Here is a 22,043-nt window from a genome sequence, read left to right as displayed (position 1 = left end):
AATTTGTTTTTAAAATGTACCTTTTAAAAAAAAACATTACCGTTCCGTTGACTGATTATCGTGTCCTTCTTCCCTCAAATTCATGGCCCCCATTTTTTGTTCTCTCCTTAAAATTATTAAAAAAAAAAAAAGAATTATTTTCTACAGCAACATAAACAATTTTGGGTAATGTTTGATGTTTAATGCAACTTGGGAAATAAATATATTAAAAAAAAAAAAGTAAGTAAAATGGATTATGGTGAAAAAGATTGATTAGATTAGATGAGTAGGTGATTAGGTCTAATAGGAAAAGAAAAATGATTTAGGTGCAGTGTTATGGAAGAGTCGTGCATCAGTAAACAAAATGACGACATTTTTAATTTGTAAAGAGATAATTAATAAAATTAGGCAACTAATTATTCGGAGGTGTAATATTGAAATATTAAAATCCCAATCAAATATAGGTAAACAGGAAAAAAAAAGTCAAAGCAAATGACTCGGTCCCACGGTTGGACAGTCAACACAGATCCCACCGGTAGAGATCTGAAACGTGGTGTGTTGTAAAGTGCAAGGGGGGGGGGGGGGGGGGGGGGGGGGGGGGGGGGGGGGGGGGGGGGGGGGGGGGGGGGGGGGGGGGGGGGGGGGGGGGGGGGGGGGGGGGGGGGGGGGGGGGGGGGGGGGGGGGGNGGGGGGAAGGTGGGCCCCATGGGAGACCAGGCCCACTCCCGGTTGCCTTCAGAGAGAGCCGGGCCGTCAAATTCGTTGACTTGGCTCTTTTTCTTTTTTCTTCTTTTTATTTCTCACGTGGAAGGCGCCGCAGTGTTCGGGGCGGTGGGTCGGTTTCTTCTTCCTTGAGATTTAATGAACCAGTCAAACTCTTTTCTGGACGAAAAATAAGAAAGCAAGGGGCTTTTTGTTGTTCTGTGTTTTCAGTCGGGTGGGCTCGCTCGAACCGGGTCGGGGTTGGGAGGGTTAACTACAAAGTGACGCACTATCTGATGTAAATAAACAAAAATCTGAGGTATTTGTTTGAAAATCCAAATCCATTTTGGTCTTCGTCACACCCTTTTTATAGCCGAACGCATTGCACCGGTAAAAGACTTCACAGACTTCACCCACACGTACACACCTCTCTTCCAATTTCCCTCTCTTCTTTTCCTTTCTTTTCTCCTTCTCCTTCTCTTTCTATTCAGCTTCACTCTCTATCATCTTTTACTTTTTTTATTTTTATTCTCTTCCGATCTCTCTCATCGATTTATGGGCAAAGGATGGGGTCTAACCCTTCGTGATTCCGACCACTCTATTGGGTTCTTCTCAAACAAGCCCCCTCCACCCACTGTCAATTCTTTTCAAAGCGTTATGTTCCAAGGTATTGATTTTCCCGGGAAACTTGGCCGGACTGACGACCACCACCACCACGACAAGCCTGCTCTGCCGCTTCCCGATCACACCCGATTGGCCGTCAACGAGGTCGACTTTTTTTCCGATAAGGAAAGGGTGGTTGATGATAGGTTGGATGAAGACTCCAAACCCCCGGTTCATATCATCGCCACCGCTGTCAATAAAGGCCACAACAATTTCACTGCTCCCACAACTGCCTTCAATCGTGTTAACGTAAGCTTAATTCCTCCAAAAATGTAAATGCTCTCTCAATTTCCAATTTTCGGTGCCTAATTTTTTTTTTTTTTTTTTTTTTGGGGGGGGGGGGGGTATTTAGACTGGTTTGCATCTGTTAACTGCGAACACCGGAAGCGATCAATCGACGGTGGATGATGGGATTTCATCGGATGGAGAAGATAAACGAGCCAAAAGCGAGGTGAATTGAACCCCCCAAAAACACCAAGAATTTTTAATTTTAATTTGATGGGATGGTGGGATTATATTGAGAATTTTGGTGGGGGAATTTATTTTTATGGTGTGCAGCTAGCGCAGCTTCAGGTGGAGCTTCAGCGTATGAACGCCGAGAATCACAAGCTGAGGGACATGCTAAGCCATGTGAGAAACAACTACACTACCCTACAAATGCATATCTCCACCTTTATGCAACAGCAACAACAACAAAATCAGGCCTTGGAATCAGGTCATGAGCGACAGGTAACTTTTCAAAAAATTAAAAAATAAAAATAAAAAATCAAATGAATTAAACTGAATTGAATATTAAATTAACACATCCTCATGCTTCAGCCCACGGAAAAGCATGATGAAGTTGGGAAGGTGGTCATACCGAGGCAATTTATGGATCTGGGACCCTGTGGGAAGACAGGCGAAGGCGATCGTGAATTATTCCATTCATCATCGGATGAAAGAACTGGTTCTGGGTCTCCGTTGAACAACACAAAAACCGGCTCCAAAAAGAGCACCGGAAGAGACCAGGAAATGGGTCCTTCCGATCAGGAGAATTCCAATTTACGATCAGATGGCAAAAGATCCATGGGTAGAGATGAAAGCCCCGAGTCAGAATCTCACGGGTGGGGTGGTCCTAATAAATCCCCCAGATTGAACCCTTCTTCTAAACCACTTGATCAACAATCCACCGAAGCCACCATGAGAAAAGCCCGTGTCTCAGTCCGTGCTCGATCAGAAGCTCCCATGGTATGTATACTTGTTGCCTTTTGGACCTAATTGTTGTTTTGTGAGGTTTTAATTTGAATTCAATCCACGCAGATTTCTGACGGGTGTCAATGGCGAAAATATGGGCAAAAAATGGCTAAAGGAAACCCATGTCCACGGGCGTATTATCGGTGCACAATGGCAGTGGGTTGCCCTGTTCGGAAACAAGTGTGTATTTTTATTCTTTTTAACTAAAATAATCATCTCTTTCTAATCAAAGTTTGGAGCTTTTTATCTTATTTATTTTCTTTTTCTTACTTTTAGGTTCAACGTTGCGCTGAAGACACGACTATATTGATAACAACCTATGAGGGTAACCACAACCACCCACTTCCGCCGGCTGCGATGGCCATGGCGTCCACCACCACGGCGGCGGCTAGCATGTTGTTGTCAGGGTCCATGTCAAGTGCGGACCATAATCTAATGAACCCAAGTTTATTGGCTCGAGCCATACTCCCATGTTCCTCAAGCATGGCTACAATTTCAGCTTCGGCTCCATTTCCAACCATCACATTAGACCTCACTCACACCCCGAACCCATTGCAGTTCCAAAGACCAGCACCCACGCCCTTCCACGTGCCGTTCGAAGCCGGGCAACCACCGTCTGCCGCCGCCCAATTGCCGCAGGTTTTGGGGCAAGTGCTATACAATCAATCAAAATTCTCGGGGCTACAGCTCTCTCATGAGATGGGGGCCAATTCCTCCCATTTGGGTCACCACCAAATTTCACAACCGGCCGCGGCATCATCCCAGCCTAGTGGTGCTTCTTTTGCCGACACGTTAAGTGCCGCCACCGCCGCTATCACCGCGGATCCGAACTTCACAGCCGCTCTGGCCGCCGCTATCTCCTCCATCATAGGCGGAGGTCATTCAAATAATAATAACACCACCCCCACCAATACTACGTCTACATCAAACAACAACGGAAGCAGCAACAACAACAGCAGCAAAATTAGCAGTTTCCCAGGAAAGTAAATTAAATTAGAGGCAATAGAGTTACGTTGGTTAAATCTTTTTGGTTTTTGTTTTTGTTTTTGTTTTCATGATGTCCATCATGGGGGATAACATGTCCATACTTTTTATTTTTGTTTTAATTTGGGGGGAAATTTACGAACACGACGACTTCATTATTCTTTCCAATTGTTTCATTTTGAATAAAATTACAAATATAGATGTGAAAGCAAAATATTTAATAAAATGAGGAAAAGAAAAGAGAAGAAAAATCCAAGTGTAGATGGACAACGTCAATGTCCAAGTTATCGAAATTATGATGTTGGTCCATTAATTTCAAAGAGTTGAATCAGAAAGGTTGGAATTGAGAGACGTTAACATAGAGAGAAGGATATCATATTCCAAGTGGGTAGCATATTCCAAGTCTTCTAGTCAATGAAATACGGCCAACTCCATTTTGACACGCAACAAAGGATATCATATCCAATCCATACACCAAAACACATCAACACGACTCGCACCAACACACTTCCAAACAACTCCATGCTTCCTAATTATCTTATTCATTACCCCATTTAAAAAATGATCAATCCCTAATTAAAAAAAAAGTCTTCTTCTTCTGCTTCTTCTTCTTCTCCTTCTCCTTCTTCCGATGCACATGCAGACACGTGAATCCCGATTTCTGATTTTATTTTAGTGTCGTGTTTGTTTGTTCACCTTCACCTACTAATATATATATATATATATCTTCTGACTGCAAAGATTTCCATGTCTTCTTAAATTTATTGTAATTATTAATTACTACGCCAAACCCCGCTTTCTTTGTCCAAACAAACAAAGATCTCAGTCGGAAAACAAGGCGGTGGTGGTTGGCTTAGCAGACACGCACCCATCAAACTCTCACTCACTATCCTTTTTCAACTGTAATTTAAGGTTAATTTTATGAATTTATATCAATACCTCTTTATTTGTTGACCCTAATTATGATTTATTTAACTACACCTTTGTCTACAAACTTACATTACTTTAATTATTTTTAAATGAATTTCTAATATAAACGGCAACGGATATGTCGACATGCCAATAGTGAAAGTCTAAAAAGTTTAGAATCTTATATATTTACTTTTTTAGGTGTATAAGTTTATGTCATTTATTCATGTTAGGATCGCACCACAACGCGTACACTCGATCTAGATGAACACAAAGAACAGGATAGAGAATTCTGACTAAAGGATTTATATTGATGACTCAAAGTATGTACTAGATTTGAACAATCTCCGCATAAAAAACACCTTATTCATAGCTGACGTTTTTTTGTACATATTTAACAGCGCATTCAATAGATCTGACGTGGTCTTCTCCTTGATGATGTTGAATGCCATCTTTCTAGATAGCGTCAACCGGATCAGCTCTAAGGCTTGTCCATCCTTGAGCTTCCACTACTCTGTGGTCATGGTATCCGGCATCACCCCAACAGGGGTTCGTGAAGATCTTTCTGATACAGATAATCTTCAATCTTCATCTTCCAAAAACCGAAATCGGATCCATCGAACTTCTCAATTCCAATGTTTGAACTTTCCATATTCGCAGATCGTGGTGACTTCCATCTAGCTCTTGATACCAGTTGTTTGGATCGCACAGTAATTGACTCTACATTAAAATGGGATAAAACCTTCTAATTTAATACACATTGAAGGGAAAAATCAAAATGAAAGCCTATGGTTTCACAATTCACGTATTATATAATGCAAAGTAGATGTGACATATTGATGACATGTAAGGGCTAATTAAAGGTTTGTCCCATGGTGGGAAAATGAAAGTTTTGTTTTTTTTATTATTATTTTATTTTCCTAGACAAACAAAAAGACAAAAGCTTATCCTCTAACCCTTCAAAATTTGTGTCTCAGTGTCTCATTCAAAACCTTATCCATTTGAAACTCGACCTAGGTAATAAGTTAGGTCAATCGACATAGGTTATATGTCATAGGTTAGGTCAATTCACTACACTTTGAATAGATGATTAGATAAAATAAATTTTGTAAAGAATGAAATTTTTTATTTAAATATGAAATTTTCTTGAAATTGATATAATTTATGAAAAAAATCACCAAAGATTACTAAATATAATTTATTTACTAATTTTATGAATTGCCCTTTTTATCTTTTTTTTTTCTCTCTATTGGGCCGTGAATTTCCGCAGACCGGCCCAATTCAATCTCTTTTATTGATACATGGGCCCATTATTGACCCTGTAGTTTTATAAACAGTCGGACCTTGCCCTATTTTGTTTTTTAATTGTTCGACATGGACGATGTTCTTGTTGGTGGTGAAGCAAGTGGTATGTTCCCTTCAGTTATGTCGGTTTTGGGTGTGATCGTCACAGTTTGTATAACTTGCTTCTAACTTGAGGAACATGATATTTATGCAGAATATTGTAGTGGGTTGATTTAGGAGAATATAAAAATGTTTGTTTTCTTCAAACTTTTGCTCTGATAGCGACCATGGCATCATGTAACTGGTACTACTGAAGGGTTCCATTTGTTAGACGAACACGACTCTCCACAATGGTATGATATTGTCCACTTTGAGCATAAGTTCTCATAGCTTTGCTTTGGGCTTCCCAAAAAGCCTCATACCAATGGAGTTAGTATTCCTCACTTATAAACCCATGATCATTCCCTAAATTAGCTGATGTGGGACTTTCATCATCCAACACCCTTTGTTATCTTGGCATACCATGCAAGCCACTTGTTTCACAACATGGACAGGCTATTATGGATTTGCTTTTAGCCAAGGTAAGTCCTATCATTTACTTAGTTATGTAACAGCCAGATTAAGGTATTGATTTTACATTCTACTCATAGTCAAAACCGGTAACCGTCAAAGTCTACCTAGCAGATATTGTCTTCTTTATAAAACTTGTCTATTGGGGAGAGATTTTCATATCTTTATAATGGATGTTTCGTTTCTCTCTTCAACCGACGTGCGATCTCACAATCCATGCCCTCAACGTCTATTAGAGAAAGGTTTCCGTACCCTTACAACGAATGTTTCGTTTCCCTCTTCAACCGATGTGGGATATCACAATGTACTCCTCTTGGAGTCCCAGCTCCTGGTTAACACATCACATGGCTGTTAGAGAGAGGTTTCCCCACTTTTATAAAAAATGTTTTGTTTTCCTCTTCAACTGAGGTTAGATCTCACAATTCACCCTCCTTGCCCCAACGTCCTCGCTTGCACACCACTTGGTGTCTGGCTCTGATATCATTTGTAATAGCTCAAGCCACCGTGTTCCCCTCTCCAACGGATGTGGGATCTCACAATCCACTTCTTGGGGGCCAGTGTCCTCGATGGCACATCTCTCGGTGTCTGGCTCTAATACCATTTGTAACAGCACAAGTCCACCGTGTTCTCCCTCCAACCGATGTTAGATCTCACAATCCACCGCCTTGGGGGCCAGCGTCCTCATTGGCACACCGTGTGTCTGACTCTGATACCATTTGTAACAATCAAATCTCACCGCTAGCAGACATTGTCCTCTTTAGGCTTCCACTTCTAGACTTTCCCTCACGGTTTTGAAACTCATCTATTAGGGAGAGATTTCTACATCCTTATAAGGAATGCTTCGTTCCACTATTTAAGACGTGGGATTTCACCCCTGGAGAGAAGATATAAAATATGTTCCAAAATTGAGGTGTGCACCCTTGATGGAAACTATGGTGTGAGGTTAGTCTAAAAATGCTTCACCGAAGACAGAGTCATTTTTCAGCTATCTGTTGACTGCTTTTGCTCTCTGTTGCACAAAAGATCAATTTTATTAACTCACGGTTGGTGATTGAAAGCAGTACTAAAACTGAGAGTGTGCTGAATGAGAAAGATGGTAGAGCATCTGGCAGTGTCTCCGATGCTATGCGCTCAACCTGCAAGATGGCGGTCTCCCGGATGCAAGACGAGCTGAAGCAGAACAGAACTCTGAGAACATAGCATTGATTATGTGAATGAGGTGAATCAGTTCTGTTGCCATCTAACTCATCTATCGATTATCCATCTTCAGCTCACTCGTCTTTCATGCTTTTGCAGTTATGTGATCAAGGGTTGAACCAGGTTGCAGCATTGGTTGACTGTGAACGGATCCCTCAATTGCCTACTGCCCCTTCACCGTTGGTGGCGCATCTTTTGTTCCTACTTGTGAACGCAACATTACACTCTCCAGATGGGTGAGGGATCTGCAGCTCACTGGATTCATACCTATGGACGCTCCTCCTCCTCCTGGAACCATCTTCTTGTTCTCTTGCATTTTCCTAAAACTCAGAATCATGTCTCTTTAAGATGATGATTCATCTCATTGATTGATTTAATATCGTTTGGTGAAATATGGTTCTCAATACCGGATCTATTTGTAGGTCATTTTTGGACTTTTTTGTCGGTATTTTTTTTCAAAGTTTTAAAATACGTCTGTTAAAGAAAAAGTTTACACACCGTTATAAAAGGTACGTCCCCATTCATACATGACTTTTAAGGATGGAATGAACTATGAAGAAAAGATATGGGGTTGAGAATAGTAGTCAGTAAAATGAATGTGGGCAGTTTCAGAGAGCAGAGAGGATGAAAGTAAAAGAGTGTGAAGTAAGCAGAGAAAGAGGGAAAAGGAAGGCCAGTTGAATGTGATTAATGCAGACGCAAGGAGCGGGTACGCAAGCATTCAAATGCGTTTGTGTATAGAATAGTTGTTGACTGGGGTGTGAGTCAGATGAGATGTGTGATGAACTTTTGTGTCAAAAGGTAAGAAAAAAATGGGTTAAGGGTAAGGGAACTGCGTGGTTTTGGTTGGAGGATACACAGTTCAAAAGCTTTAAGAAGGTGATACCCTGACGCTGCCTCCACTCCAGCACCCCACCTTTGCTTTTCCTTCCTTCTTTTTCTGGTTTTTCTTTGCCGCCAATTCAAGTAACCTATAACCCTCTCTCAATTCACGCTTATTCTTCTCACCTAACAATTCTCTTCTTTTTCTTTATGTTTCCAATCAACAGTTTTTTAAAACTCGCAGACAAAGCTTCGAATTTTGTCCACTGGATCATTATTGGGAAAGGAAAAACAAAAACTTTGAAAACCCCTTATTTAAAATAAGATTAGGTTTCATGAACCAAAATTATACCCATAACAAAGAATTAAACAGTATTTAATTGAGCGGCAAGGGATAAGGTGGGTTGGGTAAGCATCGTTCTGTAGTGTTAGGCTCATCATAATCAATTATTAATGAGAGAGATTTAGATTTATAGTTACAGTTGTATTAAGTATTCATAAAGTAAGGCTTCAAGAAAGGTAAGGTCATTCTTTAGATTAAAGAATTTAAATTACAACCAAAACATTATGCCCATCATTCCTCATCCAAAAGGAAATTAATTAAAAAACAAAGCTTTGGAAGAATATCCTCTCCGATGGGTTATTTTACAACTAATTACAGATGAAGAGCACCATAATCAACGTGATTAAATCAACTGAGCATGTGATGCCATGTGAAAATTTGAATTGGCGTAACCTCTTCAATTACATTAACTAGATTACCTAAATCACCGCCGCTCAAAAGTTGCCATTATCCTTCTCCTTTGTCGCTGCTGTAATTGGGTTTGATCAAAAAGAAGAAGACGGCGGCCGTCCATTGGCTACAATGTAAGGGATAAAGTCTCCGAAAGGTCAAGCCAAAGAGAACCGAATAACTTGTTCTCATCAATTTTCAATTTTTAAAAAAAACCCAATTTGCCAACTCAATTTTACTCATCAAAGAAACCATTTTTAAATGATTTCCACCATTGTAAATTTACAATATAAAAGCTCCCTCTTTTTCTCATGATCTGATCCATCGCACCCACCTCTGGTTTCTCAATGGAGTGGACGAGAGGTCGGGTAATCGGCTGCGGCTCCTCTGCCGCGGTCTCTGTCGCCACTGATCTCCGGTCTGGCCAACTGCTGGCGGTTAAATCAGTTGAGTTTGACCGCTCGGATTTTCTTAAGAGGGAACAGAGGATTCTTTCGCAATTGAATTCTTCGCGTGTTATAGCTTGTAAGGGATTTGATGTTACGTTGGAAAATGGGAATTTGATGTGCAATCTTTTGATGGAGTTTGCGTCTGGTGGGTCGATTTTGGATGCGATGGAAGCGGCTGGTGGCCGGTTGGATGAGGCGACGGCCCAATTCTATACTCGAGAGGTTTTAAGTGGGCTCGAGTATGTTCATTCTAATGGTGTGGTGCATTGTGACATTAAGTGTTCTAATATTTTGGTCGGTGAAGATGGGATTAAGATTGCGGATTTTGGTTGCGCGCGGCGGGTGGAGGAGGTTTCCTGTGGAAATTTGGCCGGAACGCCGATATTCATGGCGCCGGAGGTGGCACGTGGAGAAAAACAGGGGTTTGCAGCTGATGTTTGGGCAGTGGGCTGCACTGTGATCCAGATGGTGACCGGTCGAGCTCCGTGGGAGGATTTGTCGGATCCAGTGGCCGCCATTTACAGAATTGGGTCCAGCGATGACTTGCCGGAGATTCCGAGATTCATGTCGGAGCAGGGAAAGGACTTTTTGCGGCGGTGTTTGATCAGAGACCCAGAAGAACGGTGGTCCTTAAGTGAGCTCTTAAAACACCCTTTTGTTCACGAGCAGAAATCTCGTCCCAAACAGAATCCAAGAACACCGACGAGCATTTTGGAGCAAGGATTATGGAACACGATGAACGATTTGGGAACAGTTCAAAGTCCGATCAGACCAAAATTTTACAGAACGCCATTGCAGAGGATCCAGCAACTGAGCGAAGTGTCCAAATTTCAGTCTTTTGGAATACCCAATTGGGAGAGCAACGAAGATTGGGTAACAGTGAGAAGCAAAGACATGGAAGAAGAAGAAGAAGAAGAAGACAGAGAAAAAAGAGATTTCATTTCTGAATTGGAATTGCCCTGTTCCTCGGAATCCATGGCAACGACAACTCAAAATGGAGCTGGTGATCAAAATTATATTAGTATTAGTGAAAGCAGTGATTATTGTTGCAAAAAAATCAACTTTCCTATGTCCTCTGTTTTCAGCCAGATTGTATCATTGAACTTTATTAATTTTTGTAATAATAACAACTTATGTTATGTCATTTCTTTGCTTCTTGTTTTTCTGTCCGCCAGTTCAGTTCATCTTACATCTTTTAGATATAATGAATTCATTTTGATTTATCACAATATTGACGAAAATGTCACCGAAAGTTGCCCATAATTTATAGTAAGATGAAGTTCATATTTAATTCGAAGAGTGGTGCATGAAAGTAAAGCATATGGTTGAGAAATCAAAGCGTGAAGTTCTGTGCATTAATGATACTTGTCTATGCCTAGTTTGAATTTTGAAGTTGATTGACAGAGCCATCGGAAAAGAATAAATCAGGGCTTGTTTTAAAATGTAACTTAACCGCAAAGCCATGCCGACAATAATGTCCGCGCAAACTTTTTCACTGTTAAAGTAGTCAAAGCCGACAACAATGATGCTCAGGTTCAGCACAAATCGCCCATATTTTGGATCTGAGGGGGTTTCCTTTGGTTTGTGCTGCAGTTCTCTGGCTCCACAATAAACAGAGTTACAAGCTTTTCCATCAAAATGATTTCAAGGCATCGAATCAAATGATATGTCCCAAGAATGAGCTTTTCAGAAGCCAAATTCTTCATGGATGGTTAAAGCAAAATATGAAGAAAAATGAAACAGCCACAGAAAAATGACAGAAGCAGCCAAGGTGTATTCTATTACAAACCTGAACTTATCACAAATTTTCCTTTTAATAAAATCCAATCTTGTTTCAGTGTTTTACCTTCCTACTTTAAACAGAGACAACAAGCCAAAAATCCCATCTTCTTTTGCCTTTGTGCATATAGAAGTAAACAGCCATCAGCTACCCATCATGGAATATCTAGGTCCTAAATAATACGAGGGGAAATGGAAGCACAAAGCTTGAAGTGAAATTCATTAAGCAATATGGGGTTCCTTAGGAATTCTTCTTGCTTCCCGATCGAGACAATCTGTGATCTATAGATTGTATCTGGCTCCGAAGGTTCTGGTTTTCCTCGAGCAAACGGTCGTACTCGAGCAGCAACCCTTCAGATTGCTTCCTTAGAGCAACTACATTGGCTTCTGAAGTAGTTATATCTTTGGTCTTTGAGTCAAGCTCCAATTCCAACTGTTTGAGTCTTGTCTGCAGGGTGGTACCTTCTTCTTCCAGTGCTTTGATCTCCTCCGACTTGCTAACTTTCCCGTCCTCCATCACTCTGCTCTGCTTTTTGATAGCTTCCATGCCTTTCCTCCGTAGACGCAGCTCTCTCATATAATGATGTAATCTATCAATCATAAGTGCCAGGAATAGAGAGCCCCCTGCAACCAAATTGTCCACCTCGTTCAGTAAACCCCAGAACTCACCATTCATGTGCTATGTAGCATTCAGCATTGAAAACCAATAATAAGCTTTTATCACCTAAGAAGAGAGTCATCTTGTGATGATTCTGTTAACCATGATAAAGTTAACTAATAAGCTGAAATAAAGATATTAAATCCTTTTGTAAAAATATCTTTAAATCAATGCATTTCAGAGTCTTCACACCGTTAGATAGATTGTATTCACATTATAGTTATGAAAAATGAGAAAAAAGATAGCCAAACAGATCGATTAAAGAACCACAAACTTTGACGAGCTGATGTCACTGATGAAACAGTGACCAAGGTTAAATCAAGGAGCTCAAAACACCACAACACCAAATGAGCAACAGGGTAAGATGTACTGATACTCTTTCAGAAGCTAAGCAAATCCAATCAATTCAAGACATTCCAATTCTCAAACCAATTCTTCAACTATTCTCAAACAGATCATTTCTAGGAACAATCCACATTCAAGAGCCAAAGCCAAATTCAGGCACAGAAAAATCAATTGAGTTAAATGGCCATATGGGTCGAAAAATTCAATCCAAAACACGCAAGAGAAATGAAAAGTTTCGGCTTACCCATGAGCGTGGCCTCGAGAAGATGCTTGACCATGAGAACCTGATCGGTGGGGTTGACGGCACCGTCATCGATCCAACGCTTCCGGATCGTAACCATACTGTAAACACTGGAAAGCAGAACAATAAGAACGGTTCCGGCAACAGTCTTCACCATAATAGGACCGCGTCCGCGCTTCAGGCGATCGACGGTCAAGATCACAAGCTTCCTCAAAGGGGTTTTGAAGGAGAAGAGCAATATGAGAAGCATCTCCGATAGAATCACCGTAAAGAGTAGCTGAATCATTTGGAGAAATGAAGATTGGATTTGCAGATTTTGGATCTTGGGTAAGAGGGAATAGTGATGGGTGAGATTTAAGATGTGAAAAATGATGGACCCAGAAAGGGGGGCGTGCCCAAAAATGATGAGATGGGTTGTGTTGTGGAATGGAAGCAATGGAGGGAAGGTGGGCGCAATCACTGAGCAGAAGAACGAACCTCCCGAGAACTGAATCTTCAACTAATGGTTTTTAAAGAGGAAAAGAAGGAAAAGGGGGAGACTTTGAGAGAGAGATGTCATGGCCTTCCACGTTCTACCTGCTTCTTAATTGATATTTGTCCAGACAAAATGCCAAATTGTATTTATTATTTATTATTCATTATTCATTATTCATTATTTTGGCTTAAATTTCATTTTCCCCTTCAGTTCTCTGAATTTAATTATTAACATTTCTTATACGTTTTCATTTAAATAAAAAAAATTGTTTTAAAATTTAATAAGAAAAGGGTAAGCAAAAAATCAAATTAATAACATAATACCAAAGTTGAATGCAAATCATATTAAATGATATTTTGTCCCGGAAAATCCAGAGTCCATCTATAATGGTGGCGTTTGCATAGTAATGAAGAGAATGGGTATAAAGAGGAAGCAACCCATATGATCAGAATCCTTATGAGTTGCATGTAAATATGAATTTGAAGACAAGAAGCAGAAATTGATCAACCCATTCAGCTTTTCTTGTTCTGTCTCTTTCATTCAAACCCAAATTTGTGGAATTATTGGAAAATGACGCCATTGCTATCCAAAATCAAAACAAAAACTCATAATTGAGCTATAGAAACTAAGAGTCTGCTATGTTGAAAACAGGACTGTTTAACAATATCAAATTATCATCTTCGTTCATATCTGTTCGGCAGATACTATACTACAAGTATGTCATTTTTATCTTGTTTGATATCGAGTTGGTTTAAGATAATCACAATCATAATCGTCTTCGAATTTCTATTTCCTGGGTACAGGTAAACAAGAGGGTGATGATTGGCAGATGCATTTAGTTCAACAATCAAGTTCTGGCACTGGGGAGAAATGCTTGCATAAGCTGAAGAAAAGTTGATATTAAGTACTAAGAAGGAGCATTGATTTCACCTGCCATGGACATTCATATATCCTAAACTCCCCTAAGATTTGTTCACCGTCAAGGATTTGGCTCGAAGATTCAAAAATATTCCCCTGAAAACAACCAAAGAACAGAAGTTTGAGGGTGGTTTTAGCAACTGGAGACTGCAAAAGAATCGCCAACCATTAAAGGGAAAGGAAACCGACGAAGTATACGTACCAAACAAATGCAACCAGGCTATGGAAAATGACACGCAACTGAAGTGGTATGTACTGGTGATTTATCCAACCAACAAATGGCCAGAACTGAAAATTTATAGGTTCTATTAATATGAATGAGTTCTAATAGGATTCAGTGCATTAGAACTGGCCAGTTTGAGTTGCAAAATAATGCAAAGATGATGAGTGGGAAAGGGGAATACCATCCATGCAGTTAGCTGAACTGACGGGAATTCCTTTTTAACCTTAGCCTTTACCACGACCCAAGGCCTTCCTGCATTTCAATTTCCAGTAGACAGAAGCAAAGATCTCAAGTTCTTCAGTGCTATGAAAAGCATAAAATAATCTAACAGCTATCTTACAGAGTTCCATCTCAAATCAAAGTTTTAGTAGAAATAAAATCAGAATCTTTTGGGTTTTTTTTTATTTTTTCCTTCTTTCATCATAAGGTTCAAGTAAAAAGTTTGGATACTGAAGGGAATTCTATAACAGAATCACACTAATTTTTAGTAGCTAAAGCTACCAAGATTCGTTGCCTTTATTTAAGCTTCTCCTTTTTTCTATTTCCTTTTTTCATGTGCCCGCCATCAATTTAAAGCTATTATTGAAATAAATAAAATGGGTTCTGGGAAGTAGATGAACTTTTAGGACAATATTTTACTTATATTTTTAGATGCTTGCTTTTTGAATATGATAAGTTGAGAAGTATACTCACTTTCAATTATCAGTCCGTAATAAACCAAGAAGACAAAGTGGCTCAAAGGAGAGGATGTCAGCTGCTCCACCAGCACCTGAGAACAAAACCAAACAAGTCATATATAAGGAGTTTTAACACTTTCACTTATTAAATCCAACATTTGTGACCCACCCCAATGTTGAGGATAATTGAGAGTTGTAGTCCCAGACTAATTAAGAAGAATGTTGAGGATAATTGAGAGTTGTAGTCCCAGATTGACTAATTAAGAGGAAAATCATGGATTTATAAGTAAGGAACACTATCCCATTGGTATGAAGCCTTTTGGGGAAACCAAAAGCAAAGCTACGAAAGCTTATGCTTAAAGTGGAAATATCATACCATCGTAGAGAGTCGTGGCTTCTAACACCCAACACCCATATCTTGCTTGGTTCATTGCAAATGTACTTATAAATCTCAAATTGGATCGAACAATAGACCATGACTATTTGATAACCTTTGTTGGGGAATGTAACGACCCAAATCCACCACTAGCAGATATTGTCTCTTTGGGTTTTCCCTTTCGGGTTTTCCCTCAAGGCTTTAAAACGCGTCTGCTAGGGGAAGGTTTCCACACTCTTATAAATAGTGTTTTGTTCTCCTCTCCAACTAATGTGGGACATCACAGGGAAATTCCAATACTACAACAGTTTATCTCGTTGATACGATTATCCCTCTTTAATAAAGCCATACGATCATTTAAATAACGTAGGTTACCAATAGAATCTAATTGGATCTCATGATAGTACGGTGCTGCTCTTATTCAATAGCAAACATCAAATCAATTACTCCCAATTCTTGGTACAAAAGAAAGAGTAAATGGAAGCAGACAGAGTACCTTCTTGGCAACTGTTTTTGAGTCTCTTTTCCCCTGGAAGATTTTGTCAAGTATTTGGTGAAGAAAATGGCCAAATGGTCCAAGGTAAAGACATCCATAAAGCTGCATGAGCCAATCATGAGCAAGAACCAATGTTTCTTTCAACAATAAACACAAGCATGGAAGACAAATAAACTACTATCCAATTTCAGTGAACATATGCATATAGACCCATAAAATAGGAGGTTGTCAAAACGGGCTTATTGAATACTCATCAAAGATTATGCATTCAAACTATTGTTTTTGTATAGAAGGGAGATGATTTGCAGCAAATGTTAAAACTGTTCAGAATGAACCTAGAGAGGGCCATACCACTTTGAGTAGAATTCGTCTCAACTGAAGTTTCTGTATGCCAATAAGCTTCTGGGAAGTCACATCGTTTATCGCAACCAATACTCCTGAAGTGATTACTGTTGAACACAACTCACTGTGGGAAACACTCGCTCTCTTTATTAAGACCAATCGAGAAGAGAATACAAGACACTCTGTAGAATACTTCTGCTTTTTATTGTTTTTAGATTTCTTGGATGAATAACCTAGGTAGGGTGGGGATATTTATACTAAGAGTAAACAATCTATATTTAACCAATCTAAATCTAGACCTAACCGATTTGAATCTAGACCTAACAAATTGAATCTTTCTCCTAAAATATCTACATCTCTTTCTCCTAAAATCTCTACTAAAATAAATATACTGGGCTCGTACAATTAGGCTTGACTCTATTGGGCTAGTACAATTATTGGGCTTGACTCTATTGGGCTAGTGATGATATTTCAACACTCCCCCTCAGCACTAGTCCTCATTCGCTGCATCATGTTGAGCTGACAGCGAAAGCTCTCATGTTTGCTAGTATTCAACCCTTTTGTAAACAAGTCTGCCACTTGGTCATCTGTCTTGATCTGCTGCATCTCAATTTCTTCCTTTAGGACCTTCTCTCTAATGAAATGGTAGTGCACCTCCACATGCTTTGTTCTAGCATGAAACACTGGATTTTCTGCAAGGCGAATCGCAGATTGGTTGTCGCAAAGAAGTGATATTGGATAGTCAATTTTCTGGTGCAAATCTTCCATCAAGAGTTTTAGCCATGTACTTTCCTGGGCTGCTCCAGCCGCTGCTCTATACTCTGCTTCTGTAGTTGATAATGATACTGTTGGTTGTCTCTTGCTACACCAAGAAATTGTTCCCGAACCAAACTTGAACACATACCCAGTGGTTGACCTCCGAGTATCGTGGTCTCCTGCATAGTCAGCATCACAGTATCCAACTAGCTTGCAGTCTTTGCTTCTTTTGTACAAAAGACCATAGTCGATTGTACCTTTGATATATCTCAAGATCCGTCGAGCTGCATCCAGATGAGGCTTCTTTGGACTTTGCATGTATCGACTCATAACCCCAACTGCATACGAGATATCAGGTCGAGTTAAAGTTAGGTAGATAAGACTACCTACTAGTTGTCGGTACGTTGTTTCATCGTTCAACTCTTTGCCTTCATGTGCACAAATCTTGGCATTTATCTCCATCGGTGTTGAAACTTGCTTGCACTCTAACATGTTGAACTTCTGAAGCATGTCTCTGGTATACTTTTGTTGGCAGAGAAACAGTCCTTCATCTGTGCGATCAACTTCTAGGCCTAAGAAGTGTTTAAGCTCTCCTAGCTCTTTCATCTGAAAGCGTATTGATAAATTTTCTCTTGTTTGATAAATTTCTCTTTCATCGTCCCCGGTGATAATCAAATCGTCCACGTAGACCAACACAATTGTCAAATTTCCTTCTCTTTCTTTGATAAATAGGCTTGAGTCTGCATGCGCAACTGAATAACCACTTTGGGTAAGAAATTCAGCAATCTTACCATACCAAGCTCTCGGTGCTTGTTTCAGTCCATAAAGAGCTTTTCTAAGCTTGCATACATAATTAGGATTAGCTGCACTCTCAAATCCCTTTGGTTGGTTCATATAAATCTCCCTGTCTAGCTCTCCGTGCAAGAAGGCATTCTTCACATCCATTTGCCACAGTTTCCAATCTTTACTTGCTGCGAGTGCTAGCAGAACTCGTACGGTAGTAATCTTTGCCACTGGACTGAATGTTTCATCATAATCTAGTCCATATTGTTGAGAAAATCCTCGAGCCACGAGTCGAGCCTTGTATCTCTCGATTGATCCACCCGGTCGACGCTTTATTTTATAGACCCACTTGCAAGAGACGGGTTTGATATCTCCTAGTCTTGGCACTAGTTCCCAAGTTTGATTATGCTCCAAGGCTATAATTTCTTCCTCCATCGCTTTCTGCCAAACCGAGTTTTGTGATGCTTCTTCATATGTCTCTGGTTCGTAAACTCTATCTTCTACAATAGCTGCATTTGCATACTTAGGATTTGGCCTTCGGATTCTATTTGATCGCCTAAGTTGTTGATGTGTTGTTTCATTTTTATCAGATTCGCTTGATTGAGTCACCTCCTGCTTGTCAATATCAATGTCGCTTGGATTTTCAGATGCATCGACATTTGATTGAATTTGTGTAGTTTGCTCCCCCAGCTTCTGTTGTAGAATTTCTTCAATGTTTGAATCTGATAAGACTTTCTTCTCCGAGGACCACCATGTAGATGCTTCATCAAAAACTACATCTCTTGATGTATAGTATTTTCCACTTGTTGGATCACAGCACCTCCATCCTTTTCTTTGATTGTCGTATCCAACAAATACACACTTGACTGCTTTCTTGTCAAACTTGCTACGTAGATGGTCAGGCACAAATACATAGCAAACACAGCCAAATACTCGGAAGTAACTAATTGTAGGTTTCATATCCCATAGTATCTCAAATGGTGAGACGAACCCTAGCTTTGGTTGAGGAAGCTTGTTGATCACATGGGCAGCAGTTCGCATAGCTTCAGCCCAAAATCTTCCTGGAACGTTCTTTGCGTGTAACATGCTTCGACAGGTTTCTGCAAGGTGTCGATTCTTTCTTTCTGCTACACCATTTTGTTGTGGCGTGTTGGCACATGTAAATTGACGTCGTATCCCACACTCGTGTAAATATTGATCGAACTCATCTGACGTGTATTCTCCGCCATTGTCTGAACGTAGACAACGAATCTTCGCTCCTACTTCTCCTTCGACCATCATCTTGAATTCTTGAAACTTTGAGAACGTGTCAGACTTTTCTTTCATAAAGAAAATCCACACATATCTTGAGTAGTCGTCAATAAATGTCACCATATACCGCATTCCGCTGATCGATGCTTGTTTGACTGGGCCGAACAAATCAGAGTGAACTAACTCTAATGGTTTCTTTGCTTTGAAACTTGACTCTTTGTATGGTAATTGATGAGCTTTACCATACTGACATCCAGCGCAGACAACGTCTGTTTTGACTTCCAGTTGTGGTAGACCTTTGAGCATAGATTTCTCCATAATCAGCTTCAACTTATGGTAGCTAATATGTCCCAATCTTGCATGCCATAGATCTGTCGTCTCATTCTTTCGGGTCTTGTCAACATAGGCAGACTCTGCAGATAGAACGTAGACAGACTCCACTCTTCGTCCTTCTATCGTCGGCTTTCCTATTATCTTAACATCTTGATAAACTTTTACATCTTCTGGCCCAAACAAGACATAGCTTCCTGATGTTGTTAGTTGTGACACTGACAACAAGTTCTTCTTTATACCCGGTACATGATAAACATTATGTAGCGACACTGTATCAGACTTATTGCCAGGCATGATTGTCGTATTGCCGATTTGAGCAATTGATAACTGTGTGTTATTTGCTGTACGTACCATACGACTTCCTTTGTACTCTTTCTTGTCTTGCAATTTTCTCTGATCGCCAGTCATGTGATTTGAACATCCTGAATCAACGATCCAGTCATTCTCATAGTTGATATGGTCTTCCATTGTCGCCATGAGTGCTAGCTCGTCTTCTTCTATGGGACATAGTACCTCTGCATCCCATTCATCTTCTATCTTCTTTTTGGATATTGCCACATTGTTTTCAATGGTCTTTTTCCTGGACCAACAATCTCTAGACATATGGCCCTTTTTCCCGCAGTTATAGCAAATACCACCAAATCTCGTTCTTTGAAAACTCTTGTTGTCGTTCTTCTGAGCTCTCTCAGGTTGTGCAATCCCTTGGTGGCTTCTTCTTTTGTCACCATTGTATCCACGTCTGGTAGACGGCCTATTATTGCTCTGACTTTCACTCGTGTAGAGTGCTTCTTCACCCTTCAACGTGAAGCCTCCCATTTGTTTAGCCATGGCTTCTTGGCTGGCTAACAAATTTTCGAACTCTACCAGTGATGGTTGAGTGGGCCATCCTTGTACAGCAGCAATGAAGCTTCGATATTCTGGTCGCAATCCGTGGATTATAATCCTCTTCATTCGAGATTCTACAATGGCGGACTTTGGGTCTAGTTCAGTAATCTCCCGACAGATCGATTTGACCTTGTGGAAGTACTGAGCAATCGTCATATCACGTTGTGAAATTGACAACAACTCATTCTCCAGAAGTTGTAGTCTCGTATCATTCTTCTTTGAGAACAACATCACGAATGTGTCCCATGCTTCTTTCGGTGTCTTGTCATCCCAAATATGTTCTAACATCTCTTCTCCGATGGTGGTCTTCAAGGCAAACATTGCTTTGCCTGCTTTGATTCTCCATTTGCGCAAGGCGTCGTTAGAATCCTCCTCTGGCGGCGTAGTTTCACACCCGCCAACGATCTCCCAAAGATCCTGTCCTTGTAAATAGGACATCATGCATGTTGCCCACGTGTTGTAGTTGTTGTTGTTGAGTTTCTTAATTCCTCCAACGATTTGGAAATCACTCATCGTGTTGGCCATACCTCAGTAATACCAAACAAGTTCTTTTGACACAAGACTTGCAGAGTCACAGACTTCTCACGACACAAAAGAAACTCACTCACCACTAATCTCAAGAAATCGTTTCTGATGTGGAAGATCAGGCAGAGCTGCAACCACAGAGCATACTAAGGATTCCAAGAGATCAGATAACCTACACTAACCTCGCTCTGATACCAAATGTTGAACACAACTCACTGTGGGAAACACTCGCTCTCTTTATTAAGACCAATCGAGAAGAGAATACAAGACACTCTGTAGAATACTTCTGCTTTTTATTGTTTTTAGATTTCTTGGATGAATAACCTAGGTAGGGTGGGGATATTTATACTAAGAGTAAACAATCTATATTTAACCAATCTAAATCTAGACCTAACCGATTTGAATCTAGACCTAACAAATTGAATCTTTCTCCTAAAATATCTACATCTCTTTCTCCTAAAATCTCTACTAAAATAAATATACTGGGCTCGTACAATTAGGCTTGACTCTATTGGGCTAGTACAATTATTGGGCTTGACTCTATTGGGCTAGTGATGATATTTCAACAATTACCTGATCCAACAAAAGAACACATCTAACAAAAGTGCCTTAACAAGAATGGCGTAGCTTAAGCCTTAAATAGAAAGGAGAGAATTCTCACAGAACTGGAACCCAAAGGACTTTACAATGAATCAAAGTATGCCAACAGACGAGATCAATCTCAATTTATTGAGTAACATCTAAGTATTTGAAAAACTAAGGCTCAGTTTCATAACAATTTGGTTTTTTAATCTTGAAAATTAAGCCAATAACTATTACTTCCACCAACCCAAGTAAGTCCCTTCATCAGTGAAAATCGAAGAGACACTTTTTTACTCTTTCCCAGCAAGGTACATGTTCAGTAGACGCTGAAGTAGATAACGGGAGTTGAGTGACAGAAAAAGGTAAATCTTCAATGAAGACAGTAGAAAACGAGTTGGGACAAAACATATTTGGGTCTGATTTATCTTCCACCGTAATTTCTTAAGGGTTTCAGCTTCCATTATCCTCGTCGCTATAAACCTCACTGAACGGAACTAATTAAGAGCTTACAAATTTCCAGTAGCGAGACATCTCAGTATAAAGGAAAGGGGAAATCACCTTGGTTCTCAAAGGATGCTGGTAAAGCTGCGAAACATACTTCTCAAACGCCTTCTTCGCAAGAGACATTGCTTCTTTCTTTGCTTCTTCTCCCAGCGATGAAGGTTTGAGTTAACACTCTCACTTTCCATCACTGTAGTTCATCAAATCTTATCGTCCGCTTCTTCAAAATATCTGTGGCTTAACGGGGGGCCACATGGTTGCCAACAACCCCCAAAACACGAGGGAAAATGAACCAAGAGATCGCGGTCATTTGGGGCAATCTCATTCTAACCAGCCCGGTCAAGAATTATCATCTCCTCCGCCTTTGACAGT

At 40.1% G+C, this 22,043-nt stretch overlaps 4 protein-coding genes and 1 long non-coding RNA gene across 10 annotated transcripts; 3 read left to right on the top strand and 2 right to left on the bottom strand.

Moving 5' to 3' along the window:
• The first annotated feature begins 1,072 nt into the window (after window positions 1-1,072).
• Window positions 1,073-3,729, top strand: LOC111496968 (probable WRKY transcription factor 31). The gene is made up of 6 exons (XM_023147561.1): window positions 1,073-1,593; window positions 1,697-1,795; window positions 1,903-2,073; window positions 2,164-2,571; window positions 2,644-2,757; window positions 2,854-3,729. The coding sequence occupies exons 1-6, from the start codon at window positions 1,237-1,239 to the stop codon at window positions 3,562-3,564; spliced, it is 1,860 nt and encodes a 619-aa protein (XP_023003329.1). The 5' UTR covers window positions 1,073-1,236; the 3' UTR covers window positions 3,565-3,729.
• A 3,113-nt stretch (window positions 3,730-6,842) lies between these two features.
• Window positions 6,843-7,939, top strand: LOC111497060. Of its 2 annotated transcripts, XR_002720562.1 has the most exons (3): window positions 6,843-7,266; window positions 7,386-7,543; window positions 7,621-7,939. It is a non-coding gene; the product is annotated as an uncharacterized LOC111497060 (long non-coding RNA). The 2 variants fall into 2 exon arrangements; XR_002720561.1 differs by lacking the exon at window positions 6,843-7,266 and having other exon boundaries at window positions 7,283-7,543.
• A 1,270-nt stretch (window positions 7,940-9,209) lies between these two features.
• On the top strand, window positions 9,210-10,803 carry LOC111497058 (mitogen-activated protein kinase kinase kinase 18-like). The gene has a single exon (XM_023147680.1). The coding sequence runs from the start codon at window positions 9,424-9,426 to the stop codon at window positions 10,786-10,788; it is 1,365 nt and encodes a 454-aa protein (XP_023003448.1). The 5' UTR covers window positions 9,210-9,423; the 3' UTR covers window positions 10,789-10,803.
• A 476-nt stretch (window positions 10,804-11,279) lies between these two features.
• On the bottom strand, window positions 11,280-13,234 carry LOC111497059 (B-cell receptor-associated protein 31-like). The gene is made up of 2 exons (XM_023147681.1): window positions 12,552-13,234; window positions 11,280-11,928 (listed from the first exon to the last, which is right to left on the bottom strand). Exons 1-2 carry the CDS (start codon window positions 12,832-12,834, stop codon window positions 11,546-11,548), a joined length of 666 nt encoding a protein of 221 aa, XP_023003449.1. The 5' UTR covers window positions 12,835-13,234; the 3' UTR covers window positions 11,280-11,545.
• A 190-nt stretch (window positions 13,235-13,424) lies between these two features.
• Window positions 13,425-21,988, bottom strand: LOC111496773 (peroxisomal membrane protein PMP22). Of its 5 annotated transcripts, XM_023147281.1 has the most exons (8): window positions 21,729-21,975; window positions 16,065-16,163; window positions 15,714-15,815; window positions 14,858-14,933; window positions 14,346-14,416; window positions 14,144-14,229; window positions 13,954-14,037; window positions 13,425-13,605 (listed from the first exon to the last, which is right to left on the bottom strand). In XM_023147281.1, exons 1-7 carry the CDS (start codon window positions 21,795-21,797, stop codon window positions 13,986-13,988), a joined length of 555 nt encoding a protein of 184 aa, XP_023003049.1. In that variant the 5' UTR covers window positions 21,798-21,975; the 3' UTR covers window positions 13,425-13,605; window positions 13,954-13,985. The 5 variants fall into 5 exon arrangements, with proteins under 5 accessions (XP_023003049.1, XP_023003051.1, XP_023003050.1 ...); XM_023147280.1 differs by lacking the exon at window positions 13,425-13,605 and having other exon boundaries at window positions 13,680-14,037; window positions 21,729-21,974; XM_023147283.1 differs by lacking the exons at window positions 13,954-14,037; window positions 14,144-14,229 and having other exon boundaries at window positions 21,729-21,988.
• Window positions 21,989-22,043: the final 55 nt, after the last annotated feature.

Source organism: Cucurbita maxima, unplaced genomic scaffold, assembly GCF_002738345.1.
Source record: "Cucurbita maxima cultivar Rimu unplaced genomic scaffold, Cmax_1.0 Cma_Scf00023, whole genome shotgun sequence".
Classification (NCBI taxonomy): domain Eukaryota; kingdom Viridiplantae; phylum Streptophyta; class Magnoliopsida; order Cucurbitales; family Cucurbitaceae; genus Cucurbita; species Cucurbita maxima.
Note: the sequence above shows the minus strand (reverse complement) of the source record. Positions and strands in the feature narration are given on the sequence as shown.

Bases quoted from the DNA above. Each gene is read 5' to 3' on its own strand.
- LOC111497058 (XM_023147680.1), top strand. From the start codon at position 9,424: ATGGAGTGGACGAGAGGTCGGGTAATCGGCTGCGGCTCCTCTGCCGCG.
- LOC111497059 (XM_023147681.1), bottom strand. From the start codon at position 12,834: ATGATTCAGCTACTCTTTACGGTGATTCTATCGGAGATGCTTCTCATA. The intron at 11,929-12,551 runs GTAAGCCGAAAC...ATTTGGTTGCAG, and splicing joins TCTCGAGGCCACGCTCATGG to GGGGCTCTCTATTCCTGGCA.
- LOC111496968 (XM_023147561.1), top strand. From the start codon at position 1,237: ATGGGCAAAGGATGGGGTCTAACCCTTCGTGATTCCGACCACTCTATT. The intron at 2,074-2,163 runs GTAACTTTTCAA...CTCATGCTTCAG, and splicing joins AATCAGGTCATGAGCGACAG to CCCACGGAAAAGCATGATGA. The intron at 2,758-2,853 runs GTGTGTATTTTT...TCTTACTTTTAG, and splicing joins GTTGCCCTGTTCGGAAACAA to GTTCAACGTTGCGCTGAAGA.
- LOC111496773 (XM_023147281.1), bottom strand. From the start codon at position 21,797: ATGTCTCTTGCGAAGAAGGCGTTTGAGAAGTATGTTTCGCAGCTTTAC. The intron at 14,934-15,713 runs GTACTCTGTCTG...TTTTGTTCTCAG, and splicing joins CAAAAACAGTTGCCAAGAAG to GTGCTGGTGGAGCAGCTGAC. The intron at 14,417-14,857 runs GTGAGTATACTT...ATTGAAATGCAG, and splicing joins TTACGGACTGATAATTGAAA to GAAGGCCTTGGGTCGTGGTA.